The sequence below is a fragment of the Polypterus senegalus genome, chromosome 14 (genome assembly GCF_016835505.1).
Source record: "Polypterus senegalus isolate Bchr_013 chromosome 14, ASM1683550v1, whole genome shotgun sequence".
Lineage (NCBI taxonomy): Eukaryota > Metazoa > Chordata > Cladistia > Polypteriformes > Polypteridae > Polypterus > Polypterus senegalus.
The window spans coordinates 29,553,988-29,571,701 of NC_053167.1; the positions used below are offsets into that span (position 1 = coordinate 29,553,988).

The window sequence follows — 17,714 nt, forward strand, 5'->3', positions numbered from 1 at the left end:
CTCCTTCATTCTGTATGTTGCTAATTAACAGTAATTGTCCAGCAGTCACATGACAGGGGGGTTGAAAAAAATAAAATTGAGAACCTGGCTAGAGACATCATGCTTCTTGTGACCTTGATTTAAAAACGCCTATTGTTATCTTAACTAAGTGTCCTGTTTATTTGACATGGTTTCCAGCTTTTAGGATTATTTCTTTTGACCTGTGTTTTTCATACTTTTTCACGCCTAGTATTTTTTTTTTTTACCTTTTTTCTGTTCCTGACCTTATTTTTGGATTGTGAACGTTTACAAAATATATTTTGTTTATTACTTACTTTTTTTGGCTCTGCTCCAATTTTCTTCTAGTTCAGTTATTTTGGAATGTGGTACCTGCTATCCATGATAAGACACAGGACCTTAATAAATGACTTCCTCTGAAGATGAAGACTGATGAAGACGATGTGCACCTAAAAGAAGGGAGTACAAAAACTGTTTGATCTATGAGGCTGGTATGACAATGTTTGTGTGCATTATGACTTATCAGAAAAAAACATAAGTTGTAGCATGTATGTATAAAATTGGATTTCTTTACAGTGGCAAATCCACTCAATCTTGATTAATCAGTCACTTTATCTTTACTTTACACAGGATGTTTAACATCAACCCCTGGGAACACTTTACAGATCAAAGAACATTATAATACAGTAACAAATACACAAACTGACCAGCACGACAAAAACTCAAAACAGCATAAACAAATAAAAACATAAAAAGTACCTATGGTATCTACTAGTAGGCTCATAGATCCATTATCAAATCTGCTTAATCCATTTTAATTAGAATCTAAAGTGTTTTCAAAGGTGAATTAGAAAAGTAATAGGAACTTCATAACTTCCAGATTGTAAATACTGTATAATATCCTCCACACCAACCTCAACCCAGGCTGGCTTCAGGGTAGTATGCTGAGCCCCTTCTGTACGCCTTGTTCACTTTGAACTGCGTAGTCAAACACGGTTCCACCTCAATCATTAAATTTGCTGGCAACAAAAAAGTACATTTGATTGATGACACTATGTTTGGCATTTTGTTTAACTGGAGTTAATGTAGAGTTGTGCCAGCATGCATCTATAAAATCTGATTTTTTTTTTTTTTTTAAACCTTCTTTCTTTTTTAGCGTGGAAATAACCTTTACATTTTTTTCCTTTGCAGATGCATGCTGACGCAGCCCTACACTAACTCTAGTGTAACAAAATGCTTCATAACCGTGCCTTGTTGATGAAAAGATGTTCATAATCCATCATTTCATTCTGTTTCATCATTAGCTATTTACTGTACATTATATGAATTAAAAATGTACATTTGTGTGACATTTTAACCACATATGTAGTACTCTCACTCATTGCATTACTATTTACAGTCATATGAAAAAGTTTGGGAACCCCTGTTAATTCTTTGGATTTTTGTTCATCATTGGCTGAGCTTTCAAAGTAGCAACTTCCTTTTAATATATGACATGCCTTATGGAAACAGTAGTATTTCAGCAGTGACATTAAGTTTATTGGATTAACAGAAAATATGCAATATGCATAATAACAAAATTAAACAGATGCATAAGAGATCCATCCATTATCCAACCTGCTATATCCTAACTACAGGGTCACGGGGGGTCTGCTCGAGCCAATCCCAGCCAACACAGGGCACAAGGCAGGAAACAAACCCCAGGCAGGGTGCCAGCCCACTGCAGGGCACACGCACACACTAGGGACAGTTTAGAATCGCCAATGCACCTAACCTGCATGTCTTTGGACAGTGGGAAGAAACCGGAGTACCCGGAGGCAAACACTCGCAGACACAGGGAGAACATGCAAACTCCATGCAGGGAGGACTCGGGAAGCAAACCCGGGTCTCCAAACTGTGAGGCAGCAGCACTACCCACCGCGCCACTGTGCTGCCCCCAACAGAGATATTATATCAATACTTAGTTGAGCCTCCTTTTGCAAATATAATAGCCTCTGGATGCCTCCTATAGCCTTTGATGAGTGTCTGGATTCTGGATGGAGGTATTTTTGACCATTTTTCCATAATAAATCTCTCCAGTTCAGCTACATTTGATGGCTGCTGAGTATGGACAGCCTGCTTCAAATCATCCCATAGATTTTTAATGATATTCAAGTCAGGGGACTGTGACGGACATTCCAGAACATTGTACTTCTCCCTCTGCATGAATGCCTTTGTAGATTTCGAACTGTGTTTTGGGTCATTATTTTGTTGGAATATCCAACCCCTACGTAACTTCAACTTTGTGACTGATGCTTGAACGTTATCCTAAAGAATTTGTTGATATTGGGTTGTATTCATCTGACCCTCAACTTTAACAAGGGCCCCAGTCCCTGAACTAGCCACACAGCCCCACAGAATGATGGAACCTCCACCAAATTTGACAGTAGGTAGCAGGTGTTTTTCTTGGAATGCGTGTCCTTCTTCCTCCATGCAAAGCGCTTTTTGTTATGACCAAATAACTCAATGTTTGTCTCATCAGTCCAAAGCACTTTTTTCCAAAATGAATCTGGCTCGTCTAAATGAGCATTTGCATAAAACAAGCGACTCTGTTTGTGGCGTGGGAGCAGAAAGGGCTTTTTTCTCATCACCCTGCCATACAGATGTTCTTTGTGCAAATTGTGCTGAATTGTAGAACGATGTACAGGTACACCATCTGCAGCAAGATGTTCTTGCAGGTCTTTGGAGGTGATCTGTGGGTTAGCTGTAACCATTCTCACAATCCTGCGCATTTGCCACTCCTGTATTTTTCTTGGCCTGCCAGACCTGCTGGGTTTAACAGCAACTGTGCCTGTGGCTTTCCATTTCCTGATTACACTCCTTACAGTTGAAACTGACAGTTTAAACCTCTGAGACAGCTTTTTGTAGCCTTCCCCTAAACCATGAGACTGAACAATCGTTGTTTTCAGATCTTTTGAGAGTTGCTTTGTGGATCCCATGCTGTCACTCCTCAGAGGAGAGTCAAAGGGAAGCACAACTTGCAATTGTCCACCTGAAATACCTTTTCTCATGATTGGACACACCTGTCTATGAAGTTCAAGGCTTAATGAGCTAATCCAACCAATTTGGTGTTGCAAGTAATCAGTATTGAGCAGTCACATGCATTCAAATCAGCAAAATTACAAGGGGACCCAACGCTTGCACAGCCAGTTTTTAAAATTTGATTTAATTTCTTAGAACTAAGTACTGCTTCACTAAAAATGTTTGTTTGGAAAACACCCCAGTACAATGTTCCTAGGAAATGAGACATACCTCTGTTATCTTTTTTGTTGAAAGCAGAGTAAATTATTATGCAGGCTGAGAGGGGTTCCCAAACTTTTTTCATATGACTGTACATATTGTAGATATTAGAGCCTTATTATTTGTAATAAATCACAACTTATAACTTATTGAATATTACTAAATCAATATAAAAGGATGTATGTTTTGCCAATAAAGCATTGCATCTGTTCTGTCACAAAAAAAATATATATATATATATATATGAGGATAAATCAGAAAGTAAAAGCAATTTGTAAATTACATAAGGGTGCAATGGATAGAAGCTGATTCTTTACAACACATTTTTAATGTCATATGTGTAGTTCAAACATGCACAGCACAACGCTCTGTCGTTAGTCTAGTTGAAGCCAAGGGCAAAAGAACGTGGACGCTCTGTTTTGGGATTGCTTCATTGTCAAGCAACACGTCATGGTGAGGTTTATTTGGGCAGATGGAATGAAACCTGCTGAAATTCACCGACGGATGTTGGCTCAGTATGGAAGTGAAAACAGCATAACTCAACGAAAAGTTTATAAATGTGTAGAAAGATTTAAAGCGGAAAGAACAAGTGTAACCAACAAAGCTCAATCTGGTCGACCACCAACATAATGCACACAAGCCCATGTCGACATGTTAAATGTCTTCATTCTAGAAGACTGATGTATTACATTACCTGCTATTGTGCACATTTGGATATCATCAGTGGGTCTGCACGTGGCATAGTGCATGATAATTTGGTCTACTGTAAAGTTTTTGCAAGATGGGTATCCAAACAGCTTACTGATCTGCACAATCCCCAGTGCAGTCCCGTCACAAAGCATCCATTTTCATTTGACCTTAGCTTCAACTAGACTAATGGCAGAGCTGTGTGTATTTGAGCTAACCATAAGCCATCACAAACGTGTTGTATTGCGTCAGCTTCTATCTGTTGCAGTAAAGCTGTCATTTTTAAATTGCCAATTCTTTTTGATTTACCTTTATATATTAAGTTATATCTCCTGATACCAATGATAAATAATAGAATTTAAAGTATTACCTACAATATACAGACTTGTGAAAATATATTAAAAAATAAAATATAACAAAAGGAATAAAATAATACAGAATATTTTTGGCAGTTCCATCATGAAAGCTTAACAGCCATACTTCTCTTAAACCATTATTGAGATTTAATTTCTGTTTATGTCTTTATTTAGGGTAAAGTTACCATGGCCGTAAAGCCCTGCATTGATGTATTACATGTTGATTAGTACATGAGAGTACAAATTTCACTATACTTTATACATGTGACATTATTTTCCCTATGAACCTTATAACTTTACCTACAGTTTGACAAATTTTCTCAGCCCTTGTAAGTGAAGATGCTGTGCAAATTTGCCTCCCTTGGTCAATTTGTGTTACTTTTATTTGCCGATCAGGTTACGTCACTTTCTGGAGTGTGTGACTTCCATAAAGTAGTGATCAAAGAGCAGTAGCAAATACTTCTTAATGTCAAGTAAGCTTCTCAGAGTAGTACACCTTTTGTGAATAATGTTAAAACAACTGGAAAAAAAGATGCTTTACAAAACGGCCCTTATAATTTAAATTATTTAAAGGTTGGTATGGAGAACTGGAAAAGAATTGCACTGAAAAACATTTACTGGAATCAAAGTGAGTGTAGTGCAACTGCAAATCTGCACTCTAAATAAAGTAATTAGATTAGTCAGCTTCTGTGGAATGAGCCGAGTACCTTAACAACAGCCCATTTCCTAAATCTGCCCAGCACAGATAGAATCTAAATTGTGCTTAAAAAATAAAAATGTGAGTATCCTAGCATGAATAAGAAAAGAAACATTCCAAACTGATTACAAATTATCCTGGAATGTGCGATCAATTACGTATTATTATTATTATCTACCAACACCTTTTAATAGTAAACTACAAATATTCCTTAAACCGTGTTCATCAGGAAGGCACAAATACTGGATATGAGAGAAAATCATATCACCCACACTTATTCATAGCGGACCAATTTAGATTTGTTCCTCAGCCTAAATAAGATTTGGACTTTGGGAGTAACCATGAGTCCGCTTAAGTGGCATGGAGTGCAGGGTAGCTGCTAGGGAACGTAACGTTAATGGTTCAGCCTTCACCCCTGAGTTGCTGTGTGCCCCTGATCAAAGCACTTAACCTATCTTTTCCCTAAATGTAAAATATACAGTAAATGTAATAAAAAGTGTAATTTCATATCTGTGAAGTGCACAACAAATAACAAAGGAAATTATGTAAAACAGCACAAACATTATCTAGAAGGTGCCTCAAGACCTAAACCAGGACCTAAGAGTTAACAATGCTATCTGCTGCCATTATCCTCATTTCTTTATTATCCACTTGTGTATACCTGTATATACTATATTTTCATTTACTGAACCTGCTTTATTTTGTGCATTGTCACATAGCAAGGAGGATGATTATTCTAAATTAATTTCTGTTTTCATTAGAACTTCTATTTGTATTTAACAATTACACAGGTGGCAATGGTTTAAGTTGTGCTAACATATACTATTATTATTATTATTATTGCAGTTTAACAGCTCCTGAGGTGTCTATGTCCCAACCATGGATCTAGTATTTAGCCCAGCATTTTGCAAAAAATATGCACAGTTCCCATCAGTGTGATTTGCACTTCTTAGGCTGTGGGATCTCCTGGCACCTACTGCTGATTCTTGTTAAAACCTTTCTTGATGGTACCAAAACCCCTGACCACCAGGCACAACTCTAGTCTTGGTGCTCTACATTCTGCTGATCGTGATCTCCAGATATGTATATTTGCTCTGCTGTGCTCCACTGCTTCGATCATCAGACATTACTTCTCTTTCTTGTGCAGGACCGCCATATGTTAGCTAAAATGTCATGCACCACCATGTCCCACATGGTGGTAGTGTTTCCATTGTTGCCTGGCAAGTGGAGGTACATTTTTTTTAGGCATTTATCCACCCAGCACACCACAGATTGACCAGAGCAGGTATTGTAGTTGATTACTATCCCAAATGTTACTAGCAGTAACATTTGTATTTTGCAATTATAACTGCTTTTTAAAAAAGAAAAAGGCAAAGAAGTTATTTATATTTTATCTTCCTATCTTTATTATCAAATGTCAAATATTTCTTCAATACTAACTAAAGCTCTTGTTTACCATCATGAAACAATAAAGTCCAAGCACATGGACTACATGCTTTGAGAAGTCTCACAACCAGTTTTAAGTTAATTATTTAAGCTAATACAAATGACATAAGTGTCCATTTATTTAATATCTTGAGGACAGATGCACATTTAAATCTAACATAATCTCACTAGAAGGTGTCTCTTTCAGGACCCACACATGATTACAGGGTATTTTAATCATTTGATGTCGCTGCGGTTTATTTTCTTAAGTAGCCGATTGACTGGGCCAAATATTTTATAGTGTCCTCGAACTACATTTCCTCTTTTATAGCGAGACAGAGGTTTATAATTTCGCAGTGATTTTCAACGCTACAACAAACTACGTTTAACATTCGTATCAAACATAAAATCTGCACTCGTGGTGGAATAATTTCTTGTCTGACATGCATTCCAAACTCTGAAGTCGGAAAAGTGGCACGTTGCCTTTAAAATCCTGGAAACGTTTAAACAGACTTCTTCAGACAAAAGAGTGAGTGATCATCGGCGACCGCTCATCAACAGGTACATTCACGAAAGCAATTATTCGTCCGAAAGAAAAGAATGTGCCTCGGCGCCTGTAAACGTGCATCTCTGTGAACAGAACAAAGAAGACGTCTTTGCAAACTTGTTAGCTGTTATCAACCGGGGACTCTAGACCGCACCCTGTTTAGTGATAGCCAAACATCCCAAAAGAAAACTGTGATAACCCCCCACCCCCTACCCAAACACACCTCTGCGTCGCAATTTACTTTCTGTATTTTTTTCTGTTTAAATTTTGCAGGGAACCTACGGAGGCGCTGCTCCTCCCATCTGATAGAACCTCCTTAAAACTTTTGCGGACATCCCACTTGCCCTTCTTGTGAAATCTGCAGGTCCTTGCTTGACAGAGAGGTTGGTGGAGCAACGACCAGCTGGCTGAATAATCGGATCGGGAAAATTTGACGGTTCGCGTGAGAGGCAAAAATGGAGCGGAGCTGATGCGTGCCTCCACTACAGCAGTTTCCTCGCAGGACAGAGGGGTTGGGTACGCCTGTAGCCCCCGGAACAGTGTATCCCTCTTATGAGTTGACTTCTTTAGTATATTTGTGTTGCAATGCTGGCTAAGCCTGTCCCTTCATTGCTTCTTCTCTGGGGTTTCTGCCTCGTAACAGAAAGCCTAATGAGCAACTTTAGTATGGACAGTGAGGTCCACTCGAGTTTTATTCACCGGCGGCTCAGGAGTCAGGAGCGCAGAGAGATGCAGAGGGAGATTTTATCCATCCTTGGACTGCCTCATCGTCCTCGGCCTCATCTTCATGGCAAACACAACTCGGCTCCAATGTTCATGCTGGATCTATACAATGCCATATCAAATGAAGATGAGGATGAGGGGTTTTCTTATCCCTACAAACCAATATTTACTACCCAGGGACCTCCGCTGGCCACTCTACAGGATAACAATTTTCTGAGCGGCGCTGACACTGTCATGAGCTTCGTCAACCTCGGTGAGTTTGAACAAATCAAGTCATTAGTTCGGATTGGGGGTTGGAGGCTAGATTATTACAATAAGAATAATACATTTGATGTGAAAGGCACGCAGAGAATAGCTTACTCGTGATGACGGTATTTAATGATGTTCAGAAATGGAAGGAATACATTCTATCATGCATTCATAATTACATTTTATGAATAGAAATAACCAAACGGCACGTAATAATAGTCATAGGAATTACAAGACACCTCATCTAAACTAAAATAAGTAGACCGTAAAATAAAAATTTTCAAAAGTTTAAAACCGCACGGAGAGATAAAGAGAACAACATACAGTATATAAATCGAGCGATGTCGTTTATTCTAAGATGAACACATAAATAATGTATAAGGAACTACAGTATCCTCATTTTTCTTATAATATATTGAATAGTTAATACTGAAAACTACAATCATATCAACAATGAAATAAGAACAATTGGCACGTCTTTCTGTTTATCACAATCCAGAGTTGGGAAGTAAGAAATGAAGTCATTTTAACTCTACAGGTTGTATACAGAAAAAAAAGAAACCAGAAATAATTTTAAGGTGGTGGTCGTCAGTCGCTTAGTTTATCTTCTCGAGTTGCTTGTGCGCACGTTTGTTTCATATCCGGTTCCCACCTTTAGCCGAGGCATACTATCGGATTAATCGTCCGGGACTTGGATCATGTGCATGTTCAGAACTAAACTTAAGGGTATGCACTGACTACGCGCAACACTGTCGCGAATAAATACGGTTTCAATTAATTGACGGATCCTTAAATTTGTTTCTGAAACTAACATGTTTTTATCTTTATGCAATCTGTGCGCACGCAATAAATAATATACAGGACAGCATTTGTCATTGGCGTGTCTTTTAGGCGAAGTATCGACCCAAAGGTCTAATCGCCCTAATTCACGAACTAGATGGACGCTCTGGAAACCGTCGAACATTTCGATCAGGGGAAGTAGACCACAATTGTGTCTGCCAATGGAAGGGATGTAATATAATAGGAGCCTCGGATTGCTAGGAGCCTCACAAGTGCGAGTGTTAACTCCTAACATCACGTTTACTAGGAAAGTTTGACATAATGCAGGGGATTTAATGCTATTCTTCTTAAAGCATCCATGTAGGAAAAAGCGGAACTCAGGAAACTATCTGTCTCGATTGCGCAAAAGCTTTTATATGTGCCAGATTGGAAGCTGGAACACTGCCCTTGTCCCCGGCTGTACTCATTAAGGGAAGAGGATGCATCGAGAATACAGTGTTAGCGTCATAGCTGAAATCACCTACGCATGTCTGGAGTGCACAAATGTGTGTCGGCTAAGGTAGACCTCATCTCCGTAACGCGGGGGAGTCGGTTCACATTTCTGGCGTAGACGCTTCCTCTCCGTCCTGACCTATGCATAACGAGCTCAGGTGAGCAGTCTGCAATGCGCATGCCTAACTGCAACGTCTATTTAATACATCGTGTACTGTACAGTAGGGTCACATAACCTTAAACTGTGTGTATAATTTGTGTATATGAGCGAATAAACTCATAGTACACAGCACATGAGGATCTCTTCACCAAACTGAAGCACCGGACGAAATTCCCTTCATAGCACGATGATAATATGAAGTAGACGTTTTCACATGTGTAGGTTGAGTTAACTTTATTTTGTTATGTATAAAGAAGGTATATAGTTCTCAGCATAACAAAGGTTGAAAAAATATTTTATCATTAAGGTATAAAGTATGAATATTTTGTCGTCCAATAGTCGTGGGATTAATACATTTTACCAAAAATAGATTTTCTAATAAAGTATTCTATCTATCTATCTATCTATCTATCTATCTATCTATCTATCTATCTATCTAAATTATTTTTACTGTGATTGGAGTGCTCCTAAATGAAACAATTATACACAATGTTTTGAATCCTAACTTCATGGCAATGTTAACAGTTACAGGTGGAAAATTACTGTGAAATGGTGTGGGGATTAAACTAAATGGTTCTGAGTTAACTTCCCTCTTGAGCCTCCCTTTTGAGGTGCCATAAAATCTTGCTTAAAACTTGCATATATATTTACAATCACTTTCTAATTTCATATGACACAAATCTAGGGTGTGTTGCAGGAGCACTGGAAAGAGTGGAACGTTAATATTGTCTGGAATCCAGCTTGACTCCTCCTGTGTGGAGTTTAAATGTTCTCTCTGGGTTTACCCTGGAAAGTCCAGTTCTGTTGTGCTGTCCAAAGGCATTCAGTATGGAGAATGTGCAAATGATTGTTGTGTACAATAATGTGCCCAGTAAAGTTTTATTCTGCCTTGTGAGCCTTGCAGCCTCTGTCCTAACTCACTACTAGAAAGAAACATCAGTCCATGTGTAAAAATAAGAAAAACCTTGATATATTTGCAGGATACTAGTAACTGAGGTGTAAGGTGAAATTCGTATCATGCTTCACAAGTCAGACACTCTTCCTTTGGACTGTACTACTATGCCAAGAAGAATGACTGTGTTCACAATAATCTGTTTTAATTCACCTAGTACATACAAAGCCAATAGTTACCTGTGTCTTATCAAGATTAATGACTATGGGGTACTTTACCTTTGTATTTATTTTGCATTAAATTTGTTTGAATGTCTTGTTTAGTTTGCCTGCACATAAAATCTGTTTATAGTTGTTTTCAGAAAGACTACTTATACAATTATTATTGTTGGTGTGGTTTTTACTATTGGGAGGCTGACAAGTATGTGGCTTCAAAAGAATCGTATCACAGCTGGTAAAGGGGTCATTTTCTTGTGAATAAAATGAGCTCACTTTCATGTGTCATATACTCAATAACCTTTTTATCTGTGTCACAGACGAATAACTTCAAAACTAAACACATTTTGGATCTAAAATGGAGAGTCATATTTAACTTGTGATGATTTTCTAAAAGACATGGGACTGCATGTTCATTGTCTGTTGTTCCAAAAAACACTGGAATTTGTTTGCAGTTAGCTATTTTTAAACTTGTAATTACAGCGTCAGCTGCTACAATGTGCCTATTTTAGACACCCATTGAGTCTGAATGGGAAATCATACGGCCAGACGTCGCAGCGGCGCCTCACTACATTGGATCGTTTCTAGTGACCAGTTGTGGGTGCTGTTATAAGGATAAAGAGAATGGGTCAATTGTGCAATAGATTGTGATTCTTTGGCTTGTTATTAAATACCAGCTAGCAAGTTTAAATATATAATGTGAGCCACGAAGAGACACCAATGCATTTGAAACCAGATTAGATCTAATATGGAAGAGAACAGCAAGAGGACTAGCAGTTGCCTTGGTAAGAGTGTGGAACTTGAATGAAGCTAATATACATGCAAATCTGTTTTCTTGGGTCAAGCAGTCCCTCATTAATTACATACACTTTTGAAAGGCTGTCTGTGAAAACTAAATCAATGATGACTAAACACTATGCTGATTTATCATCACAGGTTGTAGTTACATTCTCTCTTTTATTAAAATGTTTTGTCATAAAACGGTGAAATATAAGTTTTACAAATTAAAGCCTCATAGTGAACATTAGGTAGTTGTGCTGTCTAGCTCTTGGTGCATGTGTTAAAAGGCAAAGAGAGACCCTTTGATTTTGAAGCAACATTTCTGTTTTTCCTGTATCATTTTATCACTAAGGGTGGCAAAATGATGCAGTGTTCACAGCTTCTCACTCATGATGGATTTAGTTTACAGTCTTATCACAGACTGAGATGTTTGCATGTTGTACCTGTAGGCTAGTTGTGCTTTCATTAGTTGCAATCTACATCCCACGTTGGGTAAATTCACCTTTCTTAGTTAACCATTATAGTTTGTTTGTGTGCTTTGTAATAGACTGTCATCTTGTCCAGTTCAGAAAACAGAGCTTAAAAATGGATGGATAGATTAATTTTAACTTCTTTGCAATAGTGCAGTCTGATTCCCCTACTGTATGTTTTGCATGACCCTATACATTTTGTGTTTCACTTTTAGTTATATGGTCCATGTTATTTCATGGTCAAAAATGCATAAGCGTGTACACATTTTAGTTCTTATTATAATTAATGAAGTGTAGATTTAATTTGAGAGTGCCAGTTGTGTTGCTTGTATGTAGAATTTAGAATGAAACGAAAACACATGAAGAAATTTACTCAAACATATGACAAACATGAAAACTCAATACGTGGTACATCTGCCTGGATCTAACCTTTTTGTGATAGTACTTATTGAGCTCTTTGGGTTGATCAACCTAAGCATATTGTTCCTTTATGTGCCTTTTGTCTTTCAGGAGTGGGGATTTACAGAACACTTATGATCTTTTTCCTCTTGTACCTGTGGTAAAGGTGTAATGCTTTGCATCTTGTATTAAAAGACAGTCATTTTTTATTCTTCCTGATTACTTTTAATAATGAGAATGTTGCTGATCACTGTTTTAGCATTGTATAAGGATAACAACATTTATTATTAATAACATTCTAGAAGTATTTCAAAAACAAAAACATTTTAATTGCCATTAATAGGAAATAAATATTTCTCATAGAACCATTGTGATAGCAAAACATTATAATTTAACATCCAGCCATCCATTTTCCAAATTTGCTTATCCAAAGCAGGGTCATGGTATTAGCCAGTCACAGGGTGAACACACACACACACACACACACACACACACATATCAGGGCCAGCATCACCAGTCTACTTAACAGGAAGGACCCAGGACAATTCCTTTTATTGCAAATAATCATAATAATACTATAAATCATATTGCTGTAGTATAATGATATGACTGCCATAATTAGCAGAGTTCTATTCATAGGAGTATTGATGGTAGTTAACATTAATAATTAAAGTACAACAATCGCTGTACACTGTAAGTGTTAGAATGGTGTTGGAATGATGGTGCAATGTTTAGTGCAGCTGTCTTATAGATTCATTGTCCTGTATTTGAACCCCATAGTGATTCATTGTTTGTATGGAGTTTGTGTGTTCTCACCTTGCCTGCATGGGTTTTCATATGGCTGTTGTGCAAAGCCATGCAGGTTAAGCTGGTTATTCCAACTGAACCCAGTGCGGATGAATGTGGGTGTTTGTGAGTGGGCCCTGCAGTGGACTGGTGCCCTGTCCAGGGCTGATTTCTCACTTGTGCTTTGTGCTGCTCAGATATACTGTGGATCTCTGTGATCCTTAATTGTATTACAAATATTAAGTATCTGATGGCCTTGCACCTATCCAGCACTGTGTTTTTTCTCACTGCTACATAAATGAGCTCAAGTAAAAGTAGTAGCTTTGTCCATGCCATGGATGAAAATAAGACACTTCATCATATGGTCAATAATAGTCATTTTTTTATCTTAAAGCATCGATGTAACATCAAAAATACATGTGCTATTAAACCAATTAGAGTAATATTATGTATTAAGGGTTCTATCCAATAGTCAGCCCCCCCTTTCTCATTAAGCAGAAGAAAGCACAGTTGAAAAATTACATTGATTGGCAGATAGGCAGTGATTAATAGGTAATTCTATAGTACATTTTATTTAATTTTAAACAATGCAGCGTATACTTTCCCCATTGTGTTTTAGTGAATGAGTTACTTGTCTTCCAAATTTGCAAAATAGAGAGGCAAATATAGTGGGGATAGAAAAAAAATCATCCTCTTCAAAATATTCACATTTTGTTGCTTTGCAGCCTGTAATGAAGACACACAAAAATATTTATCCAGTTGTATTTACTCAATACAACAGAACAGCCAAGTGAAAGACATAATAGCAACAGTTTGGAACAAAAGCTGCACATCAGTGAGATGCTTAAAGTATTACCCTCCTGTGCCAGTACTTTGTGGAACCACCTTTTGCTTTGATTACAGCCATGAGTCTATTGTGTACTTCTTTACCAACTTTGCACATCTAGACTGTGCAGTATTTGCCCACTCTTCTTTACAGAACTGTTCAAGTTCAGTTTAATTGAATGGTGAATGTTGGTGGACTGCAATCTTCAAGTCATTCCATATATTTTCAATAGGGTTTAAGTCTGGGCTCTGACAAGACCACTCAAGAACATTCACCTTTTTCTCCTTCAGCCACTGTGTGGTCAACTCTGCTGTGTGCTTCGGATCAGTGTCATGTTGGAAGGTGAACCTTCTTCCCACTGACAACTTTCTAGACTGTATTTTGTCCCATCCATTTTTCCTTCTATTTTAACAAGTGCCCCTGTCCCTGTTGTAGAGAACACCCCCAAAACAGAATGCTACCACCTCCATGCTTTACGGTAGGCATGCTGTTCTTTGAATGGTAAGCTGTATTGGCTTTCCACCAGATATACCGTTTGGTGTTGAGGCCACATAGTTCAATTTTGGTCTCATCTGACCATAACATGTTTTCTCATTTGGCCTGAGAATCTTCAAGATGCCTTTTGGCAAAGCTCAATCAATATGGCCTTTTTTGAGGAGTGGCTTTTTTCTTGCAACCCTTCCATACAAGCCAAATTTGTGGAGTATTTGTGATATTGTTATCACATGTACACAATGACTGCTGTTTGCCAAAAAAATTCTGTAACTGCTTAGAAGTTGCCATAGGTCTCTTGGTATCCGCTCTGATTAGTGTCCTCCTCGCTCTTCCATCCCATTTGGAGGGATGGGTTTATCTGGAAAGAGTCCTAGTAGTATCAAACACTTAGCACTTCTTGATTATGAACTTTACAGTGATCCTAGGGATTGATAAAGCCTTTGAATTTTTTGTTTGTATCCATCTGCTGACTTGTGCCTTGCCACCCATAGCTAATTGTTTGCTTTCAGTTGCACTTCCAAGCACTGGAATGCTCTAGGAACAGCTGGTTTTATACTAAACTAATCAGAACTACAATTGATCACAGGTGGAAGCCAATTACCTTGTGATATGGAAGAGTATTATTTATCAGCAACAGTGCTGCATTATGTGATGATGACAGAGGTATTACTTACAGCCGTCAGTAAAGGGATTAACTGCAGCAGCAATATAATATTAATGCTTTATTAATATAATGTTAATTACAACTTTAATACTGACAGCATTGTTTTATTTGAATAATAATACTGCTGGTACAAATACAATTAAGAGAAATAAAAAATATTTGGCTTATGACTGTCATTATTCATGTTAGTATAAGTCACATCCACAACTGTATTTGTAATATAATGGTGATGGATGCATTTCACTATATGCAGAATTATTATTTAATTGATGTCAACTGTCTGATCAGTACTTTACATTCTAACATAATTTGAATACGGCAGTAAACTAAATTGTTCACAAAATCAAACTCTCAGATGTTTGTGAACATTCATTTTAATTTGTTTTCAGGACAATTAATGATTCCTAAGAGGTTGCAGCTTTTAATTATTAAGTAAATGTACAATTATAATGTTGTCTCAGGCAATTATAATATTTCTTTGTGAGTGAAGCTTTTGTAGTAGACAAGCTACTTTTTGAAGTTGCTACTGCAACCTGTTGACTGGTTGAAGATGCATATGTTCAAACTTGGTGGTTCGAAGCATTAACGTCTAATTAGAGAAAGGCATAGTTAAAAGGGTGTGGCTGTTTCTTTACTTTTGAGTCCAAATATAAAATAAAAGCCCATCGGTTCTATAGAAAATTATAGTGCAGTGCCTAATAAGGTCATGATACTTTCTCTACGACTGTACATTGTTAGGTCATTTTTATTTGTTTTTGGCTTTGTGTATTTTATATATATATATATACACAGTATATGCACAAAAGAGTTGATGTTTTGATTTTAAATGTTTTAAATAGTTATTTTTCAGGGTTCATTTCAATGTCAAGAGATGCAGTTGTTTGTTTGGTTTCAGCTCATTAGTTTTGTGAATGACAGCTTTAAACTAGACAGAAAGAGAAAGAGTGGGGGGGAAAGGGAGGGTAGTTATCTTATTATCCATAAAGTGATGGGCAAGTCCAGTCCTGAAGTGTTGGCAGAAGCTCAAGTGTTTTTAACAACTATTTTTTTTTTTATCCAGTGTCTAATTCTTGCACACTGCCTGTCTAATTTCTATTTAATTCTTACCTTACTCCTATCTAATTTCTTTTATACATACTAAATGACATGCAGATCATCAGGGGGTGAGGCATAATTGGTTACTAGGTCTGAGATATAAAAGTTATTCCCAGTTTTCGACTGACCACTTTAAAAATGTCCAAAAAGAAATATACTAACTATGTCTCTGTAGTCTAGAAAGTGGAAAATGGTACAATTCTGCCGCAACATTTCCTGTAAATGCCACTGATGCAATGACATGGTTTACTGGGCTTAAATAATTTGAAAGAAAGAAAGAACTTTATGAACAGACTGAAATATATAAGCCATTTTTCTTTTTTCTACTTATGATTAAAGATTATTACATTTTAATTCTCTGTGTTTGTGTAATGTGGCACACTAGTTTGCACTGCTGTCTTTCAGATAAGAGTTCATATTTTCCCCATGTCCGTGTTCATTTTATCTTAGCATTCAGGTTTTCTTTCTCATCTCAAGGACATGCAACTTAAGGTAATTAGTGACTTTCAGTTTTACCTCAGTCAGTGTGTCTGTCAACTAACTGGTGTGTGTAAACACAAAAGATATAGTGCTGGCGTTATTATGTGTTTTAAAAAATACAATTTTGTGCCAATATTTAGCAAAGCATAAAATAAATACAGTACATTTCTTATTTAAATACAAACATAGAAAAGCTGTTCTTTTTAAGGAAAACTTTGAGGAATAACTGTGTAACTCCAGAAATCTCAATGAACGTATGGGATTTATACCTTGAAATCATAATACCACTATTGTAGCACAGAAATAGAATCAACTGTGTTTTTAATAACATTTGAACATTTGGGTTTAAACTTGCCATTTAGAGTTCTTTCATGTAGGGGCTGGAATTTGAATGATTGAAAGTCCTTTTGTCATTTGAATAACAGTTGTCAGGAGGTAAAATACTGTATGTTTGAAAATATTTTGAAACAGTTAGATTAAAATGACCCGATTAGCTGAAGAGCAAGGTAAATAGGTTCTTACAGGTCTGATAAAAACTGACAATGCATATAATGGATATGATAATGCACTATGACTATAAAAAATAGGGTAGACTGTAGATACTAAACATTAAAGTAATTAATTAATTTCATTTAACCATGCCCTCACTGCAAGACAGCAACCAATCTTGGGCATGGCAGTAGTCTATATCAGGTCTCACTCACAAGTTTTATTTTAATCTAATATGTGTATTTTTTGGATGTGGGAGGAAACCATGAAAACAAATGGCAAAGAAAGGAAGAATGTGCAAAGTCCACAAAGATTGTTTCTAGGCAATAAATCACAATTGTGCTGTGACGTGGGAGTGGTAGCACAAGTGTATGCAGAAATTAATATCTGGATATGATGTAGATAGGGCGGCACAGTGGGTAGCGCTGCTGCCTCGCAGTTAGGAGACCCGGGTTCGCTTCCTCGGTCCTCCCTACGTGGAGTTTGCATGTTCTCCCTGTGTCTGTGTGGGTTTCCAGTCCAAAGACATGCAGGTTAGGTGCATTGGTGATTCTAAATTGTCCCTAGTGTGTGCTTGGAGTGTGGGTGTGTTTGTGCTCTGCGGTGGGCTGGCACCCTGCCCGGGTATTGTTTCCTGTGTTGGCTGGAATTGGCTCCAGCAGACCCCCATGATATAGGATATAGCAGGTTGGATGATGGATGGACGGATATGATGTAGATGCTAAAAATTA

At 37.4% G+C, this 17,714-nt stretch overlaps 1 protein-coding gene across 2 annotated transcripts in view; it reads left to right on the plus strand.

Annotated features, from left to right (window-relative positions):
• Positions 1-398: 398 nt before the first annotated feature.
• bmp7b (bone morphogenetic protein 7b) overlaps positions 399-17,714 on the plus strand; it is an 83,328-nt gene continuing 66,012 nt past the window's right edge. The window contains exons 1-2 of one of the 2 annotated variants that reach the window (XM_039735795.1): positions 399-488; positions 7,262-7,964. In XM_039735795.1, coding sequence (XP_039591729.1) covers positions 7,574-7,964 — 391 coding nt within the window. In that variant the 5' untranslated portion in view covers positions 399-488; positions 7,262-7,573. Of the gene's footprint in view, positions 489-7,014; positions 7,965-17,714 lie in introns of those variants that run through there. The other variant, XM_039735796.1, reaches the window with a different exon arrangement.